The following is a 27,070-nucleotide window of genomic DNA, read 5'->3' on the forward strand; positions in this document are numbered from 1 at the left end:
TTAATTACTTGGGGATAACCTTCCATTCATCTGGGTGGAGAAACGCTCATTCAGATTATGTATAACAGGGAAGTGCTACAGCTATTTTAACCCTTTTCTATACCAAGGGAAGATAATACATTCCTTACTGCACAGAAATGATTTGAGGCATTGTTATTATATGATGTGCAAATAAGTTCCAACTTCATTTCAGTAGAGAGGGAGCAATCAAAATTGCTGAGATCAATTTCGCAAGCCACCAAATTTATTTAGAAAATGTATGTGGCACCCAACTTAAATCAATCACTCTGGGCTAATAACAATACAAAAATTAAAAATAAACAGAACAGAAATGTACAATTAAAAGTAATCATGATAGAATACAAAAGCTAAGACACATCACAAACTACTCACAACCCCAAAAATACGCATATCAGGCTCCATTAGCAGCCTAGCCCTAAGGCTTGAGGCTAAAGCCAGGTTCTCATGCTCTTTTGGAAGGCCAACAGGGTCAGAGCCATCCAAATGTGTTTCTAATAGAGCTCTAAGATTGAAATTGGGCATCACAAGATCGGAGCCCAGATTTGAATCACTATTTTTAGTTACTTGTTGGAACTGATGTTTAGTACAATCTGCCTGGTTGTCCTGATAAGAAGAGGCAGTTTCTGTCCATCACGGAAGACAGTCATTAAAGATACGTATGGCTCCTTATGGTTTTTCCTGGATGTTTATGATAGCTGGGATACCAGCAAGCTAGAAAAGTTGTGAAACAAAAGATTCTGGATATAAAGTGGCACCAAGTGATTAGTACTGACCCAAGATAACTTAAATTGTCAACGTACTCCTGCAGTAGCTCTCCAGCTGACGACTGCCAGAAATCACAGAACCTGTTCTTTAGTCTGGCTTGATGCATTACCTTCAGCTGCTATTGGCGGTAGATATAGTAGGTCCCCCTCTTCAGAATATTTCTGCCTTTGTGCGTCTCATGCAAGAGAAGAGCTAGCCCATGTTTTACCATGCTTCAGCTGCTTAATCACACTTCTTCCAAAAGGTAGAGAAGATGAGTTATATACCTCACTTCTCCTGGCAGACCAACTTTACACATTCGGTAACCAACTGTTGCTTAGCAGCCATGAGTATAAAACTCAGGTTCTTTCTGACATACAGAAGCATCCACCAAATATTTTAAACTATTCAGATTGCTAGCCAGCATGCTGCTGCAGATACAGTTTAATAATGAACAATGTCTGGATTTGAGGTCCAGGGCCTACGGGTAAAAACTTGTATTGTCCAAATTTTATACCATATTAACATATTACTTTCTCTCTCCCTTTAGCGATTCAGCTATTTTTATTTGTTTTTAATTTAATTTGATTATTAAAATATTTATGTGCATTATATATTACCTCATATCTTGCTAATAAGCATCTGCAATATTGATAAAAAATACAGTTTAGATACCAGATGAGATCAGTGATTACCAATACAATCAGTATAAATCATGACTTATGCCATGCTGAATTCCGTGGCTTCCTAACATATGGAGGAACCATAGGAAGACAAAATCTAATAACTCTGTTTGAAAGAAACATTATTTCCACTGCTTAATAATACTTTTTAAAACCTTGCAAAAGACTCAGGGAAGCAAGACAGCCTAGTAGAGCCTCAATAATATTTTTGATAACTCTGTCAAAAGACTAGAGGCCTGATATACAGTATACGACTCAAAGTTCTTACTTTTGAACAAGAATGACAAAGTGTGGATGTAATGGTTTCAACCTTGAAGCATCCATAGCATTTATGGTATGATTTCGAAGTACATAAGCCAAGTAGCACTCAGGCATTGACAGTGACATTGTGCTCAGCAAAACTTTAAAAAAAAGACACTCCACTCCCAGCACAATGTTTGATGGGAGTCTGGTCTGCCTACTAAGCACTGGTATTTAGTTGTTTTAGGCCCAACTTCCAAAGAAAGCTTTAGTGTCACTATCCTATGATCGTGCTTTTAAAATAATGATTCTATCTAGTTAATCTTTTAAAAAACCTCCTAAATCATCATAATAGGCAGTTAATAAAATATTATAATTCTTGGATCAGCCTGACAATATTTTTAAATAAACTTCAGGATTCTTACCTGTCAAATCTAATGTCCGGTCCACAAAAATGACAGAAGCTTTATTTTGTGCATTTTTCCTCCTGATCTTGGCCTGAAAATAATTTGCCAGATCCCCTGCAATAATTTTGCTCAGTGGTCCAATAGCAAAACATTCCTCCCGAACACTAAGATACTCAAATAAGGTATTGAGATCAGACACCAGTGATCTGATCTCAAGCTGCAAGTCTGAAGGCAGAGAGGAGAAGTCCACATCACTCAAGTGAGCAATTTTTTTCTTCTCTGGCCTAGCACTATTGATTTGAGTCAAATCCTCAGCCATCAAAGGGAAAAGTGTGGAAAAGGCAGGTGTTACAAAGAGGTGGGGTAAGATGGGCGCCAGAAACAAAGCAGCATGGTGCACCTCTGCTGTGTAGTTCATGTTGCCCATCCACTGGCAAAGCTTCTCTTCAAACTGCTCGAAGACGGCCTGGCCAGAGCTTTCGGTCTCAGCACTGTTGGGTGTATTATACGCTTGCAAGTGCACTGTGTGGTTGACACCAGTGAAAACCACACAGTACTGGAAATTGCTGAGGCTCACAATGTCACGAATGACGTCCACAGTCCAGCCTTTCAACAAGGTGCTGACCACGAAGACTGCCTTGGGTTGCTTGGCCTCCCCCGACTCAAAGCTGGAGAACTCCTTGACGTTGAGGGCCCCGGCCTGTAAGAGCCGGCTAACTCCGCCACAGGACCAGTGGAGGCTTTCCGCACAAGCTGAGTCCATGAACACAACGGCTCGCTTGACCTTAGTGAATACCTGTCCCCAAGCTTGCTGGCAAAAAGAAGACGCCCCAGCTGGGGATTTAGGAAGGGCGGTGGCTGCACACATCGTGGAGCCGGAACACCTGGAAATCCCCCTTCAGGCCTCAAAAGGCAGCAGTCAAACGGCCCCCGGGAAGCGGGCACCCCCAGGCTAGCAAGCGAGGCAGTAAGGCGGGGGAAGAAGCCCTTTGACCTCCATTGCTCAGGAAACTTGTTACTATGCGCCACCGCGGAGCTCGCCGAGATTGGCAACAAAAACAGGTCGGGCTCAAATCCCGGGGGAGGGGGGCAGGCTGACAGAAGACCACCGCCTCTCGAGCAAGACAGCGCAGCCGGGGTGACCCGGAGAACCCAGCATCACCTGCCACAACATCCACGCATTCCTATTTGCAAGGCGGGCGCGGAGAGATGACGTCACCCTTTTCCAGGGCCCACCGCTGATTGGCTCTTTAAGGGTGAGCCGAGGACGGACTCAGGTGTCGGAAGTTTGGAAGCCCGAAGCTTAACCGTTTAATTCGCGGACAGAGTGAGGGAGAAATAAAAGACTGTAACATGTGTGGTGCGGACAGGACTTCGGAGCAGCTCGTTGTCCTTGCTCTCTTGTTTGTTTTAAGGCTTTTTTTCTATCTCGATACTTTCCCACTTCACTTCAAACCTCCGCTTCCTAAATCTGAATTAATATTGTAATGGTTATCTAAAACTTGGCACAACATAGAATAGCTAGTTGTTTTTATGTGGTGATAATGATACAGCGATAATAACAACGTCAGAAGATTGCTTGTGGTCTGATCGTGGGATTAATCTCCAAATAATTATTGTATTACAGATTCCTTATATGTAGAATATCACCATCATCATTATTCAGTATTACGAAAGCTGGATATCTTCATTTCTAGAGAAGATTATTTTAATAGATAAAATTAAGGATTTTATTTTACTTATATCATTAGTTATTTTACAGTTCCAAGAGACTGATTGGTGAGATTGTTTTTAAAACTTACATAATAAAAATGATACCTGGAGGTTTGGGAGTTTTAAAAGAAAGGACTAGGTTATGGGTTTTTTTACCCCCAACAGATTGACATGGAAATCAGGTAACATAGTAAAGTAAGTGCATACATCTTTATAGACCAGAGAATATTATTACAAGTAACAAGTGCAAAATATTTATCAAGTCAAGGAGACATGAAGTTTAGATAGATTTCAGTCTGAACTGTCTAGGTGAGCCAAACACATGCAAATTAAAGAACAGGTATGATAATCCATAGCTCTAGATCACTCAGGCAAAGTGCACCATACTACAAAGCACCTATGGCCAGTGGTGTGTAGTCTGGGATTAAATGTTGCTAGCATTTCCTAGCTATTTCTAACTGTGTGGACTTCAATTCCCAGAATTCTCAGCAATGCCATGCCAGTTGAGGAATTCTGGGAGTTGAAGCCCACACATCTGGAAGTTGCCAAGATTAGGCAGCATGGCTCTAAAACACTGTAGCTTACGTATTTTATTTACAGTAAAATAGTCTTTAGTAAAGATAACCAGATTCCACATTCTTTTATAAGGGACTGGTGCAAGACTGCTAGTACAGAAATAGTTTTATTTGATCCAGGGGTCATTCACCAAGGCTAAACTATGTTTAATGCCAGGGTTCAGTCTTGGAAAGCTATACAGTATAAAACTATACAGGGAATGTAAGTATACACAGAATGTTACTGACTCATTGTGACCTGATCATAATCAACTCATACACACCTGGAGATCTTTCAAAGCCAAAGAATCAGGCTTTTTTGGCAGTCTTGCGTTCTGTTCCTCTCATTTTAGAAAAGAACAGTTGATTTCAAAAGTTATATACCCTGTGTGATCTAGTTTCACTGAGCAGCATGGAAAGTTGAAGATAATGACAGGGAGAAAGAAACAGACGAGCAGCAGTATACAGAAGGGACTTTCAGAATGAAAAGTTATAAAGGTAATGTTTAAAGGCTAAGGGATTATGTCTGTGATGTGAAAAAAAATGGTAAGATAAAGTGACAACTTTGGTCTTAAGCATCAGAAGTTGCAAAATACCATGCTGATGCCTCATAAATAGTAAGGGAATTATGAGCTGTTAGTGAGTGAAAAACTTTTTTGATATTGTATTATTCAAGTTAAGAGAGAAAAACACTTATGCCAGAAAGTCCCCAATATTTTCTCCTTTTCTTTTTGCAGGGAGAGAACAACTTTAAAATGGTTTTAGGGTTGAGAAATTTAATAATCCAAGACCTGTGCACCAGTTGCACTGGAGCATCTTTCTTGGGTGTGAGGCCAAACATCCTTGGAGAGCTGATTATCTCCGGTGGGATGTCCGTTTAGGTGTGTTGCGTAGAAGCAAGTGAATAACATGCTCATCTTCGTTGCAATAAATCCAATAGTAACTTGTGGCTGGTGACCCTGTTATATTATCATCATCGGAATTAGGGCTACAGCCTGGGAAGTTTTATTTTTAGTCTCTGAAACGGGAATTAGGCGAGAAACCTTTATGCTTTCTGGGACCTCTTCCTTAATACTTTAAGACACAGACCGAAATAACTTCAGGCGGAAGGCTCAGCCTAAGCGGACCCGGACAGACCGTCCAGCCAAGTGGAAACGCATTTCCCAGAATGCCCCGCTTCGGGCTGGGCGGGTGGAGCGACGCACCTGGAGGGCGCCGCGTTGGGGAAGGCTGAACGTGTTGGGCCTGGCTTCCGTGCCGGCGCGCTCAGGACGGCGCCGAGTCGTCTCAGGGTCGGAAGAAGATTCGTCGCGTCGCCTGTTCTCCCTACAGCCCCTCTAGGCCTCGGGGGAAGCGGAGGCCTCCAGCGCCCGCCCCTGTCAGGCAGAGACGCGAGGCGGAGGAAAGAGGCCACTCTGCCGTCACGACTCCCCCCGCCGCCCCTCTGCTCAGCTCCTCTGACTGCCGCGCGGGAGCTGTGGGTGTTGTTGTTGTGCGCAAGCGCGCTGCGTAGCCCGGCCTCGCGCGGCGGGTCCGTGGAGCGCGTGTACAGGGAGGGGAATCGGCCATGTCGGCGGGCGGTGAGGTGGAGCGACTGGCGGCGGACCTGAGCGGGGCTGGCGCCGGCGATGAAGAAGAGGAGTGGCTCTATGGCGGTACGGCTCTCTTCCCCGCTGCCTCCCACGCTCTCGAGCCCCCCCTCCACCTCTGTGTGTGTGTGTGTGTGTGTGTGTGTCGCGCTGTGTCTCTCTCGCAGAGCGCGAAGCAATTGAGGCCGGGCCGGTTGGAGAATCGGGCCAGGCCTCGGCTGGGGGGGCGCAGCGGCGGCCTGCTGGGGGCAAGGCCTGCCCGGGGCCTGCTTCTGCCAAGCCCCGCTTCTCCAGAGAGGCCTCTGGGCCCCCAGCAGGCCGCGGAGCCGGCGACTCGATTAGCCTCCTCTCTTCCCAGCCCGCCTCTCCCTGTCTGGGGGAGGTTTCGCTCGCTTCCCTTCCCTTCCCTGCGGCCACCTTACTAGAGCGCGAACCCTTGGGTGTGTAGATGGAGCCCCCTTGAAAGCGGCGACCCTTCCCAAGAAAGGGCCCTTTGCGGGGCGCTGCGGGGTGGGGGCTCAGGTGACACCAAGGGCGGGCCTGGACGCCTATTAGGCAGCTTCGGGGTTTAGAAAACGGCCTATTTGAGGCGTCATGTCCTTGGAAGGGAATGGCGGGTAGATTTTTGACATCCCCCCTTCCCCCATTATCTACAATTGTGTAGCGTAGTCCCTGTTTCTGAGGCGGTGAGCAAAAGCTTTGGACCGGCCCCGAAATTAAAAGTGGTAATCCTGTGTTACTTTTTTTTTTTTGGTAAGGGGGAGATTGGGAAGTTCCTCACCTGTCTGGGTTGTCTCATTGTTTGCCTAAGAGACCACCCCACTCTAAATATATTTGTTTATTGAATCTTGTGTGGATTTGTGTTTTTCATTAGAGATATTGCAAACCTAGTATGGGAAGATGTGTTGGGTTAAGATGAAAGGGAAATGTATAATTCATGAGGCTGAAGAGAAAGTTATGAAAAGGGGAATATAGGTTGTATTAAGTTGTATAGTGTTTAGAGAGGGCAATTAAGTATATGTCAGTATATGCAGCCCAGATTCTAAATTAGCGGCAAAGGATGTTTCCTGGTAGTAACTACATGTTCAAAGGAAAGATGTCCAGGAAAACTTTCTTTGAAGGATTAACAGTAAGGATTTGTGTCCTTCTGTTGGAATATAAGTTCTTTTGGAATTTGAGGAGCCATAGAGTTGAAAGTATACTGAAACTGTGCAAAGTCTGTTCAATTAGCATGAAAATGAATGGATGTATTTTCTACAGAATGTTAAATGATTCCTGTTGATAATACCACTGTTTTGAGAGAGAATTTTGATTTGATTTTGTCATTTCTTGAAGATGAAAATGAAGAAGAAAGACCAGAGGAAACGCCTGTTAGGTGAGCATTTTTGTAACATTAGTTGTGAGGTTGGTGGAGTCAGTATTATTCCTATTGTCCAGTTTTGAATTGAACGTCTGGAAGCAGCTGAACCAAGTTTTCTGCACTTGTCTTTAGGGTTTATTTTAAACTGTTTTTATACTGTTTTTCTGAAAACATCCAAGTCGTTGATAAGAAATGAATATTAAATTTAATAATTGCAATATTAAAATTATAAGTTAAACCAGTTATAAGTTAATGCAAATAAGTTGATGTAAAGCTATAAGAAATGTCTTAACACCCTTTCTGAAAGAGGAGAGAGTGGCATCCATTGAACCTTCCTAAAGAAACAAATATCAGTTTTGGAGTCACAAAGGTGAAATCTTTTTTCAGTCGGCAGGTGTGCATGAAGGATTTCCTAAAAGTCCAAATAAGGCAGATACCCAGGATAGGAGTTGTCCAGGTCATTAAAAGATAAGAACATTTTGAACTGGACTATGGAAGATCATTTACTTCATGAAATTTGAAATTACTTAATCTGTATTTGTCAGGTATTTAGTGTGATGGGAATGCTGAATGTGACTACAAACATTCTTTGTCCAGGGGAATCCAGGGATAGCATAGCCACACTCATGACTATGAATCTGATACAAATATAGGATCAGGTTGAATCTCAGTAAAAGATTTCTACTGGCACCTAATACTTCTGTCTTAACTTGAGCTTGTATTCTGTCATTAAATTCAGACAGTGTTCAGGAATGTTAACCATTTCCAGATGATAACAGTAGAACTCACAGTCATCAAAATATATTGTGTTATATATGTGAAATTATTAAATAGTTCATTCAAAAATATTGGCAGGGGGCAATACATATGCAATGTAAAATATGTTTTAGTTTTCATAGTTCCATTCTGTCATTCTGTCCAGCAGAACCTACATATTCATAAGCTTTTTGGGTGTGAATTGGTGTAGCTGGATTATAATAATGTCCTTTGGAAGTTTCTTGTTACAAAGATATTCTTGATTCTGTATTAATTGTTTCACAGGGTTTTTTGGTAAATAGATAGCCATACAAGGAACTTGGTACAAGATCATCATTTTATAGAGTATGAAAGGAAGGAACATGATTTCAATAGACTTTGAAGGGAGAGTTTATTGTGCATCATTGTAGTGCTGTTCTAATAGTACTTTCTTGTTGAGAACATTTTTGGGGAAGTAGTTTAAATAATTTCACAGCTATATATACTTGCAGTAGTAGAACACATGCATAGCTCAGGGATGGCATGTTTTGTTGTTAGAGCTGTTATTCAGCTGAAAATAATTACTAGGTAATGTCATCTATGCTAATTTTATTTCATAACCTAGCTGAATTGGATCCTTATGGGCTGAAAAAAAATGAAGAACTTTAATGAGTTTTTTTCTGATTTACTTTTGTAATTAATAAGATAAATCAATGTGATTAAAATCCTATTCTACTCTGGCTTTGTTAGGAGAGTACCCTCTTCATGACTGATTGAATATGTGCCATCAACTCTTAGTGACCATATAGATAGATTTTATCCATGACCCTGTTTATGACTATCTTCTAAATATCTCAATACCATGTGCTATAATTTTCTGTGTATGGTAAAATGAAAATATATATCATGTATGTTAAAACTAAAATATGTGTCATTTCTAACATTAGGTTAATTATATATAGTGTATAAAACACCACTGGGTTGTATACCTCAAAATAAATATATGCTCTGCAAGCTTTTTATCCTGGTTACTTTACTTTCATAATGGGGATAATGAAAGACAGTACAACAAATAATGTATAATAACACTGAGAAATCAAATTAAATGAAACGAAGTATTGCTCTGCTTAATTACTGGATGTATCCTTATTTCCCAGAAATAAAGGTTTTGCTAGAAAAAAAAAGTTGGCTTTTTTCCTAGCAAAACCATAATTATGATAAAACAGTAGTTTCTATTAAATAAATTTAAATTACATTTATTTTTTAAACCAATACCAGTGCCTGTCAACCAGCTAATGCCTTTTATTTTATCTTTAAGTGTTCCACCCCCAACGGGAAATGAAGAAGAAGCGGCAGCTGAAAATGGTGTAGTGAAAATGGTATTACTTATAAAACAAGCACTATAGAAATCTATATGTACTCTTTGATTTTGAGCAAGCCATTTCTGAGGACCAATGGGTTATAGGCACTGGGTGTGCTAATTTGTTAGGGGTGTGTCTATTTTGGAAACAGAACATTTTGGGAAACATTATGATTTTCTTCCATGCCTGCAATACTACTGTGTTGCATCATTTCCCCTTTTGAAAGGCAGTTCAAAAAACTTTCAGGCCATCCCTAGATTGGCATAGTACAGAAGAAAAACTAATCTATTTATTTCCCTGGAACATTTTGTCCCCAAAATGGAATATTTTGCACATTCCTATAGTTTATTATTAATTTGTTATTTTACGAGACTTAACTATCTGATAAATTAATTCCAAAACACAAATGTTAATGATACTGAAATTGTCCTCAGCCTTGAGAGTATGAGGATAACTTTGCAAGGCTAATTCTGAGTGATTAAATGATGTGCTAGAAAAGAATACAGCACTTCCCCCAATAGCTATTATCGTTCCAGATTGCTGGCAGCTTGCTGTTCACTCGGTGTTCCCTGACAGTAGTGTTCTAAGTACAGTACTGCTTAAAAGTTTGTGAACCCTTTTGAATTTTCAATATTTCTGGGTCCTCTTTATCTAGTTTTTTTATCTAGTAATTTAACTGGGTCCTCTTTATCTAGTTTTAGGGCTTGTGTGCAGAACAGATCATGTTTTAGGTCATATTTATGCAGAAATATTGAAAAAAAAGTGTTCACAAACTTTTAAGCACCTCTGTACATATCTACTTGTGTTTCAGATCTCTTGAGAGTACAATTTGAAGCAGAGAAACAGCTAAGCAATCTCCCTATTTTCCATTTCTGTGTGCAAATAATTCCAGTGCTGCTTTTAAGTTTTTTGCTTAAAAAAATGCTTATCAGGGCTGTATTTTGCACAATTATATCTTAACAAGTGAGAGCCAGTTTGGTCTAGTGGTTGAGGTGCTGGATTAAAAGCAGGACATCTGAGTTCTAGTTCTGCCTTAGACACAAGAGACAGCTGGATTAGGCAGATGGTTCCCTGTCAGCCTTAAGAAGGCATTGGAAAGCCACTTCTGAAAATGCTGCCTGAAAACTACAGTATATGGACTTGTCCATGTAGTAGCAAGGAGTCAAGTTTGATTCAAAGGGGGGGGAAAAAACCACATGTAGTTAATCTTGGGGGTTTTTTGCAGATGTGTTTGTGGCAAATAGACACTTTTCTTTTTCCTATCAACCATTAGAGCTAAATTGAAAGATTTAAATAATCACCAGTGTTGAAAAGATTATCTGTGAATAATTCATCTAAAGGTTTTATTTAGGTACATGGTATGAAAACTAAAACTAAAAAAAATTAACTTAATAATGGATGCTGACACCGTTTTGGGTTTATGCCTATTAATATTTTTATGTATTTTGAACTTACGCTCAAACTTTGCCTCTTGTTGTGGTTCACTAATTTCATAGTGGTGAGTGAATGAGGATGTACAATACAAATTGGTTTCCACTGAATTGCAAGTCACTGAAAATTAACATTGATTTTAATGGTGGAGACTTATGGTCCCCTTAATACTTTGGGTGGGTGTGTTTTGTTTTTATGACTCTTTATAAATTTGAATTATATACCACATATTTTGAAATGCTGTAAATTTACAATAATATAGTTGCCTTTTCAAATAGTATCAAGAAAGGTACTTGTACTTTAATTGAATCGTATGTAATTCCTAATTATAGCCTTTTCCTTGTAGAAAGTGACAGAGGCTGAAGATGACAGTGACAGTGACAGTGATGATGATGAAGATGATGTTCAGGTCACTATTGGTGACATTAAAACAGGAGCACCGCAGTATGGGTAAGTTGTCTGCTGCCCAATCATCTGGATTTCAGGTTCTGAGTTAAAGCAGACTTGTGAAAAGTCTTTTCCTTTGTTACCTGTGGCAAGTAACAGTTGCTTCCAGCTAAGGAAGCCTATACCTTAAAAGCAAAAAGAGCAAAAACAAAAATCATGAAAATAGGTATCGTTCTATTCCATTTTGGAGTAAGCTACATTTTAGAAAGTGCAAGAAAACTTGAACTAATAAGCAAATAAATATTGTCCTTTCCACCAGCATTTGCACACCTTAAAATATCCTCTGTCAATGATTTTTGTCAAGCATATACTGCCCTCATCACATGCTGAAACTAGTCTTCTATTCCATATTTGTACAAAATACTCTATAATTCAGGCCTATTCATTTTATCACGTGCTTTCTCTAAATCAACAAACATGCAATAAACATTCCCTTTCCCATTCATATATTTCTCAGTGAATTGATCAGGACACCTCTGACAGACGTACAGGTATTCTTCAACCTATGACCAGTCAGTGACCGTTCCAAGTTACAACGGCACTTAACGAATGGTGGTTACAACAGGCCCTAGGAGTCCTTATGATCAGTTGCCAAGCGCCCTGCAATCATGTGAGCGCCATTTGCAGCCTTCCCTGCTGGCTTCCCCAGAAAGTCAATGGGGAGGCTGACAGGGAAGGTCGCAGGTTGCTGGGATAAGTCTCCCCTACCCGCACACCCTCCCCCAACCCCTCTGCCTTCACACCGTGCTGGCCACTCATGCACCACCATGTTCCCTCTTTCGCTGCCACTGCCTTGTACCCTTGGTCACCCTCCCTAACCTGCACAGCACTTCTCTCTAACCCTTGTCCACCATCACCAACCCGCATGGTGCCTCTTGCACACCCTCCCCAACCCATGCAGCCTCTTGCATACGCTCCCCAATCAGTGCCTCTTGTAGACCCTCATGCACCTTCCCCGACCCGCACAGCACCTCTTGTTCACACCCTCGCACCCTTGTGCACCCTCCCCAAACTACCCCAAACTATGCTGCGCCTCATGCACGCACCCTTGTGCACCCTCCCTGACCTGCATAGCTCCTCTTGTGCACACTTCCTGACCTACACCTCTCACACACCCTCATGCACCTGCACCACACCTCACACACACCCCAACCCACCCTCTCGCACCCTTCGCTCCTTCCCCCACCCAGCAGCAGTCACCTACCTGGCTGTGGGCCTGGGACTTGCAACTTCCTGCTGGCTTCCCCACTGACTTGGTTGTGGAAAGCCAGCAGGAAGTTGCCTCGCCTAATGACCATGGAATTCAGATAACGACAGCAACAGGCACTTCAGGGATTGCCGTTGCTAAGCAGTGCCGTCAGGCTTTATGACCACATCGCTTAGCGACAGAAATTCCAATCCCAATTGCTGTTGTAAGTTGAGGACTACCTGTAAAGCTATAACAAAATGCCCAAATTGTACTAACACACATGCAATAAGTATATATTTTATATAGATGTATGTACCATATATATACAGATAGAGCCCTTTTAATAATCCTGCCAAGTACTTTTCCAGCATGCTTAAACTAATCTTTATTTCTGTATTCATTCCTACTATATTTCCTGACAATGCAGTTAATTACCAAAGTTTACTAAGTAATTTTCCCAATTTCCTCAAAAAATTTCAGACAAAATAATTAAATGGGCTTTGCTACCATACATAGTAAAATGTATCCTCAAGTGGAATTCAGAATTATTCAATTAACATGTCACTTTTAGAGAAGTCTGATACTGTCTATACAATTAATTTTTGTTTACTTTGCTGAAATAGATTTGAAGGAAGTTTTATGCTCTAAAGAATGCTAAACTAATTATTTTATATCCCAAATCATCTTAAGCTTTTTAATACTTTAGCAGTACTTGTCACAGTTGATATTTCTTTAATAATAAAATTTCTTTGAATGTAAATGAAGTAGATAGACACCATACATAAATCATCAGTGCTAGTAAGTGTGGGGTTTGTTTATATACAGTAGCTTGCCCTGCCAGTTCTGGTCATGGGAAACTGTCAGGGCAAGTTACTGTATATAAATAGGGAACAAGCCCCACACTCACTAGCACTGATGATGTTGCATAGTCAGGTAATGAAACGTCTGCAAGCAAACAGCCAAGCTCAGAAAGCACCAAGGACTCTGCAGTTCAACCTGAGCTACAGATATTCTCTTCTATTGGGACCATACACAAATATTAACAACAGAAAAGGATTTGATCTGAATAACTTTAAAAGACACAATTTGACTTGCCTCATTAAAAAACAAGATGGAAATTGTGACCATTTTTCCAAAATACATTCAGCAACGTGAAGCAGTTGCACATGTACAGGTGGTCCTTGCTTAACCAGAAGTGCCGGAACTGCCAAGCAGCAGTCACGTGACATCGTGCTTAATCACAGCGCTTAGCGATGGAAATTCCGGTCCCAATTGCCATTGTTAACTACCTGTATGTGCATGTATGGACAACTGGGGAAAGGCTTTGAGGTATCTGTGCTGAGCCAGAAGTTGCAGCAGCTTGACACTTCAGTGAGAGATGCTTGGCTCACACCACTGCACTTTTGAATGCTTTCCTCAGCCCTCTTGTTCATCTTTTACCATTTACTATTAAAATGTTATGTTTTAGGTATGGAGCAGCACCAGTGAATCTCAATATTAAAACAGGAGGACGATCTTACGGATCCTCTGGTAAGCATTTACTGTGAGCTCAAAGACAGAATCAGAAAAAATAATGCAGTGTTCTGTACTGCATTATCTCATAAGATTCTATATTGCATGGTTACAGTATAAGAGAAAGTTTAGAAAAACAGTAACTGTCATACTCATGAGGGCCAGTGTACAGGAAATAAGCATTTTAATTTCAGTGTAAAAACCCTTAATGATATGTCGCTCATTGTGAACTCATGAAGTAAGTATTCCTTTTTATAGGAGCAAAGGTGAAAGGAGTTGATCTTGATGCACCAGGAAGCATTAATGGTGTTCCGCTATTAGAAGTTGATTTGGATTCCTTTGAGGATAAACCTTGGAGAAAACCAGGTAGAAAATTTTGCACGGAAATGTATGTCATTGTAAAAACTTGTCAGTAAAACTCCACAGGTGAGCAGAAATTTGATTATTTTTTACTGTACATGACATGCATGCCTAATTCCATTTTCAGAAGAAATTTAAATGTTCACAGCATGTTATAGACAATATTATTTGTAAAAAGCTGCCTCCAGTAGATAGACAAAATATAAGTATTAGTTGGATTTGATGCATGAGAATATGTAATTGCATGTTTTACATCTTTGCCTTTTAAATTTTTTACTAGGAATATTTTGATTTTTTAGCTATGCTGGCTTATCTAAGATAGGGAAAAGTTTCCTTCCCTTTGAAGCACAGCTAAGTAATCACAGCTAAGTGGTTGTGGGAAGTAAACAGATGAGACTGCTGTCAGAAAAGGGTGTTTCTCAGAATGGTTATTCAGCTGTTTTTGAAAAACAGTAGCTAGAAAGCCTTGTGGAGGGTAGGATTCTTCCATATTTTTAAAGTAGTTGCATTTAACCCCTAGAATATTTGTTATTTTCTTTTAAGGTGCGGATCTCTCAGATTATTTCAATTATGGGTTTAACGAAGACACCTGGAAAGCATACTGTGAAAAACAAAAGCGGATACGAATGGGACTTGAAATTTTGCCTGTTACCTCAACTACAAATAAAATTACGGTAATGAAGAGAATCTCTGATTTCACAATTGTAGAAATGCTTTTCCTTCAAAAGTTAGATTCCACACACAGTGTTAGAAACCCTTGTGTGGTTCAAAAGTTCATTCCCTTCCTTCCTCTTTCCCGTCATCCAGCCATTTTGCTCCATTTCTTTGTTGGCCTTTGTGTTGATAATGTGGAACCACCAAGCTACAACTAGCTTGTAACCTGTTGTTAGTTGTGATGTAGCCCATCAGTCCATAATGTGGTGTTTTAATGGGCAATGTGTTATTTAACTTAGGCCGAAGACATTGCTATGGAAGTAACGCCAGGGACAGAGATTCCAGATGGCACATACAGTCTTTTTAAGGTGAATGTTGGTAAACTTTCCTTAGTCACTCTAATTACTGTTTGCCATACCACTTCCAAGTTTGAGTCTAAACACAAAAGTGGACATAGCTGTTTTTTCCAAGTTTTAAAAAATATATTCTCCAGATGCATGTAGAATCACTTACTTTATCTTTGTTGTTGCAAGCCTGTGATTTGATGGCCTAATGTACTAATGATTGCTGTGACAGTTATTTAATGTGTATGCTGCATTCCTTCAGTGAGATGTGTTACTCCTTTACAAATTTCATATATCATTCTTGGTCTAGTATTTGATCAAGTATCAGAATATGCGCATAATCAGATTAATTTATGTCCTCCACTTCCTCTTTCTCGGCGGCCTGACTCAGAAATGAGGTTCAGGCAAAATTCTGCTGCCTAAAGAAATTATTCCCTATGTAAGAATGTGCACGAAACTGAAAATGTGTGTAGTTTTGAATCTGAAACAAGCTACCATAACATTCTGAAAGTTTTGCCAAAATATTGGTGGAGGGGGGCACAGTTTGGTGGAAACACAACCTGGAATGTTTCTTTTATTCTTTATTTCTGCTGAAACAAAATGCACAGGGATCCTGGAGTGATTTTAGAGAGTGGGTAGGACAAGGCTGATGTGTGGCACACTCTCTCTCCTGCCTTCAAGCAGCTAGCATTGCTGCATATCCCATTGTGCCCTCCCCACCGCAATGTCTTCATTTTTCTCCCTCCTCTGTTCCCCTGAGCTGCTGTTGATGTTCTTGGCTTTTTCTTGCTCTTCTCCTCCTTGCCTGAAATACTTTTTTCCGTAACAGCTGTTTCAGCCCATATCCAGACCAAAACAGCCCTGTTGTGCTACATAGCTGAATCAATTACCCACATTTTGTTTTAGACACAAACCACCTGAAACTAGCTATTCCATGAACAGTTCATGTCCAAATATTTTTGCACATCCCTACCTTCATATACAGACTATTGTTAGAAATCAGGATCACAAACTTGCTTATCAGCCATGTATAGTCATTACCAACCTCTAATATGCCTGGGGGACTCTAGGGAGAGGGGAAGCATTTTGTTAGGTCAGTGGTGCTATGAAGCAGCAAATTCTAGCTTTTTCTTGAGTCCCTCTAAGGCTGAAGCAAGTCCAGAAAAGACCTTGTTCTGGCAGGACTTGAATTCTCTGCTGTGTTGAGAACTGCTTCATGCCAGTGTAAGAAGTTACCAACTGGATATATGGTTACCATTGACAACTGTATTTGAGAATGCCTGAGGAAGGAAATGCACATAAGTGAATATATGGTCTCACTTACATGGTATAAAGAAGTGGGTAGGTACTCAGAAATCAATGTATTTTTGAGAAAATTGTCTCAATTTTGCCTTAATGCTGATGCTTTGTTTTTTTTACACTAATAGATAGCATATATGCTTATTTTTCCATGAAGAGAAACTTCAGTTATTTTGTTTTTTTAATGAAATTTCATTGGAAATGGCAGAAAAGGGACCTGGTAGAGGTTGTGTTGTAGGGTGGATCTGCCACGTAGTTGGCTGCCATGTGACACTTCCTATTTTGCAAAACAATTGTTCTTTTTTATTCTCCTCCCTGAAATAGGTTGGAGTATTTTAGCCTTTTATTAGGAGAGATGTAAATACCATCAGTCAGTTTAACATCTGTAGCCTTCTTGCCCAGGTTACATACTTTATGCTTATGGGGGAATATGTACAGAAATTTAGGGTGGGAAGCCAAGTTTTTCGGTTTTAATCACTGTGAAGTTCAACATTTGATACTGAAGAATTTAAGCAAAATCTAAACAAAGCTAATATGAAGATTTGAGTTGGCTTCCTCTTATTCCTTTGTTAACCCTGCTGTTCAAAATCATGTACTATGTACTACTTTTTTATTTGTACCTATGCACTATTACCTAAGACTCGTTGATCAAGGCTATCTCATAATGGAGGATTTGAACCTACATTTCCTACATTCAGCTCCAGATCTATCACCAATATAGGGTATATAAGCAGAGTTGTGATGCTTTTCTGTAACATTCTCTAATGCTGCAATGCCCACTCATGCTTTTCACCAATATAATCTGATGAGAAATATGAAACCTATCAATTTTTGTTAGATAGAAGTAGAACTCTACGTAGCCTAATGGTCCATCATAATCTGTTGATCACCTTATGCTTTTTCAAAATAGGCATAGGATTAACAAGTCTGGTGCTCTTAAAGGACTGGAAAAGAACATTATTATAGCTTCTAATGTTTTTTCTCAACATAGAGAAAGAAGTGTGAAACTCTTCCCCCAGCTAGCATTAGCACAGGATATTTTGCCAGTCCTATCCAAAACAATTCCTTCTTAAAAAAAAAAACCCAGAAACTATGCTTATAGCACTGCAGTGTCTGTGCTTTTTTCCCCCCTCACCTGGGGAGCAATAATTTTTGGTTTCCCTAGGCAGGTGACTAATGTCCTTGTCAATTGCATAGTTTTTGTTTCTTTATTTACATATGTTTGTATATATGCTATTAATTTGCTTAATAGCAAGTAGAAGCTTTTTGTAAAAAAAAAATGTGAACCGTATCAGTCTGCAGGAAAATATTAGTCTACATTTTTATTGACTTTGCTTAATAACTGATTTTTAAAGTATTCATTCTTTACACTTTTGCCTTTCTAATGCTTCAGAAAAGTGGTGTTGGGATTGATGGAAATAGAGCTCCAGATACTTAGCTTTTTTCCCCCCTAGACATGCCATGTTGGACTGCTTCCATATTGAGGAACTACACTTTTACTGAATGCTTTGTAGGGGCTGAAGCATAACAACACAAATCTTTGGGGGATTCAAAGTGTTACTTTGATTTTTTTTTTCCTGCTGGTGATTCTGTAAGTCCTCATGCCATGTTACAGACTAAATTTGAAATTGTCGTCTCCTTTCTTATTTTGAAGACAGTTTATCTTGAGGTTGGCCATTGGGACTTACTTTTGAGAAATGACACTTCCTTGAATAAATGAAACAGGGAGGGTCTTTGCATAGAAGCCACAATATCTCTATGCAAGTTTGGTAGTGTGAGCATCTGTATTATTTTAGGAGTTATAGGATGTTGTTATTGTTTTTTTCTATAATTTATTGGAAGAGATCCTTTATTTTAGCGTAGGTAATGCTAATGAAGAAACTTTATTCTGAAGGTGCAGCAGGGCAGAACTGGAAACATGGAGAAAGAAATACCACTGCCACCAACCAAAGCTGAGTTTACATCTCCCCCACCCTTATTCAAGACAGGAATCCCATCAAACAGGTCAGTTGGAGAATCACACTTTTGAATTGCTATAGAGAGAAAATGTTTCCAGGTTGCTATCATCTCTTTTTAAAACTGAACAAAGTAAATTTTCATCTTCTCATACATTGTGTTTTTCATCCTTTGGTTGTAAATCATGATATAATTTGAGGTACAGAGATTGAGTGGCAATCACTGGTTTGCAAAACCTCCAAGTTGGTACTCAGTGGTAGTAGACAGGGATGTTCTACATCTAAATAACATATTGATGGTATTTTAAGTATGTTTAGAAGCCAGATGATTTTGATTACATATTTTTACTAAGGTTTATACTATGCCTTTTTGTTGTGGGTAGACTAATTTGACTTCCATAGTGTTACTCATACATTGTTAAGCAGATATATCTGTAAACGAATGTTGTCTGGCACCTTCAACTTAAATATCTACAGTGGTAATTTCTGTGGTTGGATCAGACCTGTTTGGAGTAGGCTGTAGCCAAGGCTCTTTTTGTATTTGATCCATTAAAAAATAGCAAACTTAGTTTTGAAGAGGCCATAAGACTTGTCATGAGTAAGGATGGCGAACAGGGGGCTCCCATCCAGGCTGTTAAGCGCATGCATAGCACTGAGGAATTGGGTAGCCATTCAAAGAGAGACAGATCGGGACCCCCTTAACCTTTGGGGTTTATATGGCTGGGTTTTTCCCACGCTTCTTCAGTTTGTTAGGATTCCTGTTATGTACAAGCAATAAAACATTAGAGACCAGTTCCTTGTCTCAGCGTGGTTCCTGGCTGTTAGGACAAGACTTGCCTATCATTGGCCATATATATACAATCAATATGTATTGCACATGTAGCTGAATGAAATATTAGGTAAGGCAAAATAATACAATCAGAGAAAAATGTAATTAGGATTATATTGTTGTTTTTCTTTTAATCCATTATTTTCTTGCAACTTGCTTAATCTCTTTCAAGATGCTTTGAGACTAACTGATTTTGCTGAAATTCTTGTCAATTATTATCTAGCAAGATAGTTTGATCACAAGCTTGAAATCTTGAAAGCTAACAGTCCTGTCTTATCTGATCAATGTTGGCCTCTGCTGAATTCATTTCGATTTTCTCAAGTAGATGATCATAAGATTACATCTTAGATTTTTCTGTCTCTATAAGTAAGAGAAACAAGATTATTTTTTTGCATTACATTACCAATATTGAAAGCACTGGCCATCATTTTATATATTGTCACTTTCTGGGGAGGGGGGGAATACCAATTTCTACTGACATAAAAATATTATGGGATTTTCAAATGGGAAATAATGGCTTTTTATTTGACAGTATATTATTGTAAAAGATTTTAAGTCCACAGATGAATACGAATAGTACAGTAAGGGTCCTCTTTGGGCCATTATGCGTTTCTTTGAGTGAAGAGGTGAGGAAGCTAAGCTTTGGAATAGTTTTATATAATGTATATTTTCATTCACATTGTAATAATTTTATAGATACTACTGTATTCTGGATTATTTTTTTTCCAAAGTCTTTAAATTGGAAAATCTTGCTGTGTAGTTGTTACAACTTTGAATATGATTTTGAAAATGGTGGCAGTTTCACTAACTTTGTTATGTAGGATGTAGATATTTAAACAACAACTTAAAACAGTGATCAATATATTTAGTTCCTGGTCTTTAAACATTAAGATTGTTTCACCATTAATATATATAATTGTTACCTTTAACTTCTCAAGTGTGCTTTTGAGCGGCTTTGTCTGTGTTTGTGGTAATGGTTAACCAGGGAATCTGGATTGTTTTTCTTGAACAAGCCAGAGGAATAAGCCAAAAGCAAATCATAGCTTCTTTCTCTGAGTCCTGGATTTGCATGGTACCTTGAGTGAATCATGGATAGAGACATCTCCATTTGGTTAACTGCATCTTGCTGGAGAAGTCAGCAGTGATGTGTGTTTGTGCTTTCGCTTAGCATGACTTCATATGCAGACTCCAGTTAGCGAACCTTGTTAAGGGTATCTCCAGACCATTATTAGAATGATCCTGCCTGCCAGTATCCCTGGATAGGGTGGCTGGGGGGAAATTAATATGAGAGAGTGAGGGTAGAAAATAATGTCTGATAATAGGAAAAGGTAGAAACATAAGAAAAGAAAGACCTAGAACATTTATCTCACCAGAAACAGCGCCTCTTCTCAGTCGCAGACGAGCACTGCAGTCAGAAAAACCAGTTCAGGCATCGGGAAGTGGCAGGATCGATATGGGAGGGCTGAGTCACCTGAACTAAGGTAAGAAAATTTTAAAGGACATGATCCTTTTAAAAATTGTGATGCCATTTTTTTCCTCAACAGTTGCTAATGGGCTGGATCCTTGCTCTGCAAGTAACTACTTGTGTCCTTACTATAAGTGCTATTATAGTAGGCATACATTTCTCCTGCTTTCCAAATGAAATAATTGATTCCGAGAGGATTTACCATGGGAGGGAAATGCAGGTGAATACAGATGTGTCATTCTGCTGGTCTCTAGGCTCTGTTAGTTTGTACTGGAGTCCTTTTGCTTCTTAGGCCAAGTGCTGCAGGCCAGAGATTAGCTTAGTTTGAATTGTGACTTCCAGGGGAAAAAATGCTATTTGGTTCCTTGGTGCTTGCTTCAGATTTGTTTTGCACGGGGCCCACAAGCTAGCTAGCTTTGATGGTCTCTTCCAAAAGGCAGGCTCTTGTCCTTGGCCTAGTACTTCGGTGCTGAAAAGCAGCAGAAGATTTGGGATTCTTCTTGCTCTTGTATGGTTTAGACCTAAAGAAAAGTTGCACATCATTTCCAAAGCTCCACTTTGGATTACATTGCCAAAATGGCAAGTGCCAGTGGAACTGGGTGCAGTTGCTTCATTGCATTCTGTGTTCTGGTGATACCCAGCCTTATACAAAAGCATAGGAGCAAAGTGAGAGCAAACAGCCTTTGTAAAGAAGCAAGCTAGGGGTTATGTGCTTTGATACCTTACAGTAGGAATGAGTTAACCCAAGACCAAAGATTTTTTTAAAAGGGAAATTACAAATCTTTCAAATAAAATAAAAATAAAAATTTGCAGTCCCCAGAACCTCCTAAGATTGCATTGATGAAACTTGGCATCAACATGATGAATTTTTAATTAAATAAAAGCTGTAATAAGTCTGCAAAGCCTTTGCCAGGCTTAATGTGCCTATTCAGCCCTAATGCCCAGCCTTCCCAGAAAGAACAAAAAAGTACTGCAAAAATTAGTACCAGCCCACTCCTGATGATGTCACTAGGAGTCCCAGATGAGCACTTGTAAGCTGAAGAAAGAGCGATTCCCAACTGAAAAAAAAAAGTCTGCCTCGGCTTATAACAAAGTTTGATGTGCCTGATTCAGGATGATCAGTTACTATATGAAAAGGAAAGTCATTCTTGATGTGCTCAGAGAAATATTATAATGTTTCTGTCTTGTAGATATAAATATTGGCTACAAATAGGAGGAAGGTGGAATTTATTGGATTTTCCAGAGGGCAATGGCTCATCTTGCCATCATGTTGAGTAGTAGTATGATCCATGGTGTTATAGTTTAAGTCAGACATAATTTGTTTTTATGTTGATTTTCATGAATTTCACACAAAATTAATAATTATAGAGTTAGGAATAATGGCTTAAACTTTCTAATATACAGTCTGCCTTTTATGCTTGCTGCTTTTCCATGGCTGTTGCTGGTGGAAGAATGCAGTTTAATCTTTTCTCTAGCTAGTGTTGCCTATCCCATATGACAAGCTAAAGATCTTTTTCTAACATCTCAACAGCTATATGAAAAATTGTGTTTATCTTCTGAGTTAAGTTCGTTGCATGGTTATTTGAAATGTTTTTGAAAAATTTGAGATGTTTTAAGCTTTGTATTCAACAGTTGCATGATTCTTTGCATGAAATCAATGTTTTGATTAGTTGCTCTTTGTTTTAATGCTTTTAAAATCCTACATTGTTGTTGCCAAAATATTTCATTTCTTCAGCTTTAGAAATGCAAAGGTAGATAGTGATTTTTAAATGGCAGTCAGGACTAATAGTTGAAAATTTGCACAAAATTGTAGGTATGTAGTTTTATGATGGATATATCAGCATATTCAAATCTTTGCTATTTCAACCCCAGCCATCTGAATACTGGGAGGTAAGAATAATTCCTGAGAAAAAGAAAGAATAGTATTTTATTATTTGTTTTAAATGAGATACAGTCCTGTTAAAAAAGTATGGGATTCTTGCCATTTGTTTTAGGGAGATGGAAGCTGTAGCATTTTGTAGAGGAACTATCTACAGTAGAAGTTAGAGCTTGCTTCCTTTGTGTGTCTGTCATAAGGGTATAATACAGCAGTTGTGGAAAAATTCTTCGGTCATTGCATCAAAATCATTTGGAGATGAAGCATAACTGACAGTTCAAGAAAGGTTCTCCCTAACTCTTGTTTAGAAATAATGGGGGGTTGTTACAATTAAGTTTTTGAATGGAAATCAGCAACCAAGTGTTGGAAACTGAATCTGGCTTGCTAGAATGAATTACTTGCCTACTTTGGGTCAAAAGTGGTTTTGGGAGCAGTAACATGCTTCTGACATGTCAGCTGTGAACAGCTGTTATGTAGAAAAAGGGGCAGAATTGTTCAGAGCTGTTCCAGAACACAGATCAAAAGTTGTGTGCAGGTGGGTAGCTGTAAAATTGAATAGACAAATGGATTTAAATTGCAAGGGAGTAGATTTTGGTTGGACATCAGGAAAAAAATCCTAACTGGAAGAGCTGTTCAGCAATAGAACAGACTGGCTTGAGAGGTGGTGAGCTCTCCTTTGCTGGAGGCATTTTAAAAGAAGCTTGGAGGTCATCTCTTGAGGTCATTGTAGTAGTACATTTCTGCATTGGGCAGGCCGTTGGACTAGATGATCCCTTCCGACTCTTACATTTTGAGACTCCGTGCTTGTCCACAGTGCCAGAAGGATTCAGTAGGAGGCAGTTCATGGCTTGTTCCATTTGCACTCCTATGTTATTAAAGAATTAATTAATACACTTTTATATAAATTATCTGCTGCCTATAGATCAGAATAACACTAGTTCATCAGTGGGTTATTCACTTTGTCCTTTTTGCTTTCTTAAATAATATTCTGTAAATTCACTTTAGGTCCCTACCTAACCTTGAATTTCAAGAATTTTCCTGTCAATACATAAGCAAATACTTGAATAGATCAAATGTTTCCACTTTAGCAAGTACATAATATTCTTTGGTGGTAACAATCCTGATTGAAGCAGATACATACATTATCTTTTCTTGGGGATTTCATACTACCTATTATAGCAGCCTTCCCTGACCTGGTACCCCTCAGAGGTATTGTACTTCAGTTCCCCAAATTCTTATCCAGCAGTGCTGGCTAAGGATTTGAGAGATTGAAGTCCAACACATCTGGAGGGCACCAAGTTTGAGTAGCTCCATTAGAGAAACTATACTGCCTGTGCTTTCATAAGCCAAGATAAGATCCTTGTGAATCCTATCTGTATAATGGTTAAATTCCTCTAAATGTGTTTTAAGAAATACTTTTTGCACTTAGTTTTTTTTTTTTCAGACGGCTATCTGGGACAATAGATGTGATTGGGCAGACCATCACAATCAGCCGGGTAGAGGGAAGACGGCGTGCCAATGAGAATAGCAATATTCAGGTTTGTTTAATAAATGAAAAAATAATCTCCACCCCCATCCCAAATATATGTTTCCATCTTACATTAGTACAGGAGTTGAAATTACGCTATATGTTACAGTTGATGCATAAAATTTAAAAAAAAAAACAGCAAATATGACTTATGATCAAGCCATTCATAATATCCAGTATATTGAATAGAAGAAATTGGAGAGAATTTCAAATTGAAAGATGAGTCTGCTTCTAGTGAAGGAATCTTTCATGAAAGTATCCCATGTGATCATTGCCGTCCCCAAAGGTATATGGCTTTCTTTATGCAATGTAGAAATTTCAAAAAGAACAATGATTTGTGGGACATAAACTAATTTGATCTTTCTCTAATTTTTATTACAAAACTTTGCTTGTCCCCCACCCCCAGCTCTTGATTAATCCATTGAATGTAAGAGGACAAATGTAAATGCTAGTTAGATGTAGAAAGCCCCTAAGGGGAGGAAACTATATTTTCCACTCCTCATTGTCCAAAGGCAAATATAAAATTGGTTTTATTTGTAGGTTCTTTCTGAACGCTCCAGCAGTGATGTAGACAACAGTTTTTCCAAGCCGCCTCCGTTTTTTCCTCCAGGAGCTCCTCCCACCCATCTTCCTCCACCTCCATTCCTTCCACCACCTCCATCAGTCAGTACTGCTCCTCCTCTAATTCCTCCTCCAGGTAAAAAGAAAAGTGGAAAAAAGGACAATGTTTCAATTGCAATTTATTTTCCTTGCCTGCACCTGAAATCATGAAGTTGTGCCTCTGTTTATTTAGAATTAGATATGTTCTTCTCAGCAAAATTCAATTTATTTGGAAACTATTTAATATTCTGTGTGGCTTCTAATAATTGTTTCTCTCAAAGGGTACCAGTATCTCCTCATTTATGAAGTAGTTGTTACATTTCCCCTCTTTTCCTGAAACATAATTATTTGTGTTCTCTCCTTTCGAAGTAAATGTCTTGTCTTTGGGGGAATTTTATTCAGCTGTAATTTGCTTCAAGTGGAGTTGAATTTACAAAAGTACAAATAAGGTTATTAGACTAGCCATCTTCCGATCACCACCTTAAAATTAAAACAGGACAGCATAAAAATTTTTGCAAATTTTGAATCATTTTAGCCCTTGATGAATAGGTATTATGCACTGTGGGTATTTGCAGGATGTCTTTTATTAGTCATTTGTTTCAGTTTCAGACAATCCAGCAGTCATAATATTCTTGGTACACAAATTAATTAAAATTATATAATATAAAGCAGAAACAGCAGCATATCAGAGACAGTAACCTATAAAAACAACACCAAAAAAACAACAACAGAGCACTTGAACTTGTAATAAAACAACCAGTAAATTAGTAATACTCCAAATTGATAGAATGTGCCTAGGAAACAAGATACTTGCTTGGTTCTAGAAAGATCATAATGTATGTGGCACCAGGTGAGCCTTTCTAGGGATAGTGTTCTACAAACAAGGAATCACTACTGAAACCACTTTTTGTGGTTATCTGGCCTGTTTCATTTGGCAGGAACACTTGAAGAAGAGCTCCAGATCAATATGGGTGATTTAGTTAACATCAGATAGAGTATTGATTAGTGGAATACAGTATACTTTCCTTATAGTTCACACCATAGCTACAACAGTAACATATCTGGTAGCTGAAATAGAATTTTCTGAGAGCTGGAAAGTAAGAAAGAATAAAATTTAAAATTATTTCATTTAAAAGAATCAACATTGTTATAAACAATTATATAATCTGCTATATGTTTGGTTTTTGAAGTAAAATAAGCTCTTTAGCGTTCATAAAATGAATATTTACATAATAGTAAGTTTTCACTTGTAGTTAGTGTCTGAAACTAAGGTTGTATTACAAACTTTATTATTGAGGAATGCTGATTTGAACTTAAGGCTATACTATGAATAAAAGAAATTGTAGAACGGTAGAAAAGTGCTTGTGGAGAATGGTCAGAAAGAAAACAGCTGAGTATTAACTATGTACAATGAATGCAGATATTTAGTCAAAAATTATAATTTATTAGAATATAGAAGGATGAAAGTTACACCAACTATAAACCACAGTCTGTCTACAATAATGTGATGACATTTAATTATTGGCATAGTGTGTTTAACAGAATTGATGTGTTTGGAAGGTGCTGGCACTGGTACCCTCTAAAAAGATCACTGTGACCGTTGAATTATTACCCTTGAAAGCTTCTTAGGGAGGTTGCCTAAGAATAGCCTTGAGATCATTCAGTGTTTCTTCTCTTGCCTGTGTTCTCCCCTCCATCCCCAATAATTGCATGCTCTTCCCCCCAAAATACAGATTAAAATATTACCAATATATATTTTCCATTCTTTGTTATTTATCCTGTTTTTCTCCAAACAGGAAATGTTTCCCTCCCATTTCTGACACTTTTGACTTGTCTATGGCAAGTAGCTTTTGTCATTGTGTGCTTAAATATATTCAAGCTGCGCAAAATTGAACAACTGCACACATTCTTAAGTAGAATCCTAAGCAAGTGCACTTCAGGATGAACTTCACTGAATTCATTGCACTTACTTTGTAGCATTGATATTTAGGATTGTAATTGTCTTCTGCAAACATAATTGCGGAGTTAACACACAACCAGCTTGTCACATAATTGCACATGGAATCTTTTGAACTTGAACAATAATGATATTTGAGGGAGTACATTTATTTATTTTATCTAATTTGTTCCTGCCCATCTCCTCCCATCGGGGGACTCTGGGCGGTTTACAACAA

At 38.9% G+C, this 27,070-nt stretch overlaps 2 protein-coding genes across 14 annotated transcripts in view; one reads left to right on the top strand and one right to left on the bottom strand.

Moving 5' to 3' along the window:
- SCFD2 (sec1 family domain containing 2) overlaps positions 1–3,214 on the bottom strand; it is a 185,533-nt gene extending 182,319 nt beyond the window's left edge. Inside the window, exon 1 of the mRNA XM_063310572.1 lies at positions 2,114–3,214. Within this exon, the coding sequence (XP_063166642.1) occupies positions 2,114–2,963 (850 nt within the window). The 5' untranslated portion in view covers positions 2,964–3,214. The remainder of the gene's footprint in view (positions 1–2,113) is intronic.
- A 2,640-nt stretch (positions 3,215–5,854) lies between these two features.
- Positions 5,855–27,070, top strand: part of FIP1L1 (factor interacting with PAPOLA and CPSF1) — a 36,815-nt gene continuing 15,599 nt past the window's right edge. Inside the window, exons 1-12 of one of the 13 annotated variants that reach the window (XM_063310566.1) lie at positions 5,855–6,017; positions 7,287–7,326; positions 9,365–9,425; positions 11,185–11,288; positions 13,943–14,004; positions 14,245–14,352; positions 14,890–15,020; positions 15,300–15,368; positions 18,538–18,647; positions 20,801–20,908; positions 24,213–24,306; positions 24,837–24,993. In XM_063310566.1, the coding sequence (XP_063166636.1) occupies positions 5,930–6,017; positions 7,287–7,326; positions 9,365–9,425; positions 11,185–11,288; positions 13,943–14,004; positions 14,245–14,352; positions 14,890–15,020; positions 15,300–15,368; positions 18,538–18,647; positions 20,801–20,908; positions 24,213–24,306; positions 24,837–24,993 (1,132 nt within the window). In that variant the 5' untranslated portion in view covers positions 5,855–5,929. Of the gene's footprint in view, positions 6,018–7,286; positions 7,327–9,364; positions 9,426–10,299; positions 10,344–11,184; positions 11,289–13,942; positions 14,005–14,244; positions 14,353–14,889; positions 15,021–15,299; positions 15,369–18,537; positions 18,648–20,800; positions 20,909–24,212; positions 24,307–24,836; positions 24,994–27,070 lie in introns of all 13 variants that reach the window. The other 12 variants (XM_063310565.1, XM_063310555.1, XM_063310556.1 and 9 more) reach the window with 12 other exon arrangements.

The sequence above is a fragment of the Candoia aspera genome, chromosome 8, assembly GCF_035149785.1.
Source record: "Candoia aspera isolate rCanAsp1 chromosome 8, rCanAsp1.hap2, whole genome shotgun sequence".
NCBI classification, from domain to species: Eukaryota; Metazoa; Chordata; class Lepidosauria; order Squamata; family Boidae; genus Candoia; species Candoia aspera.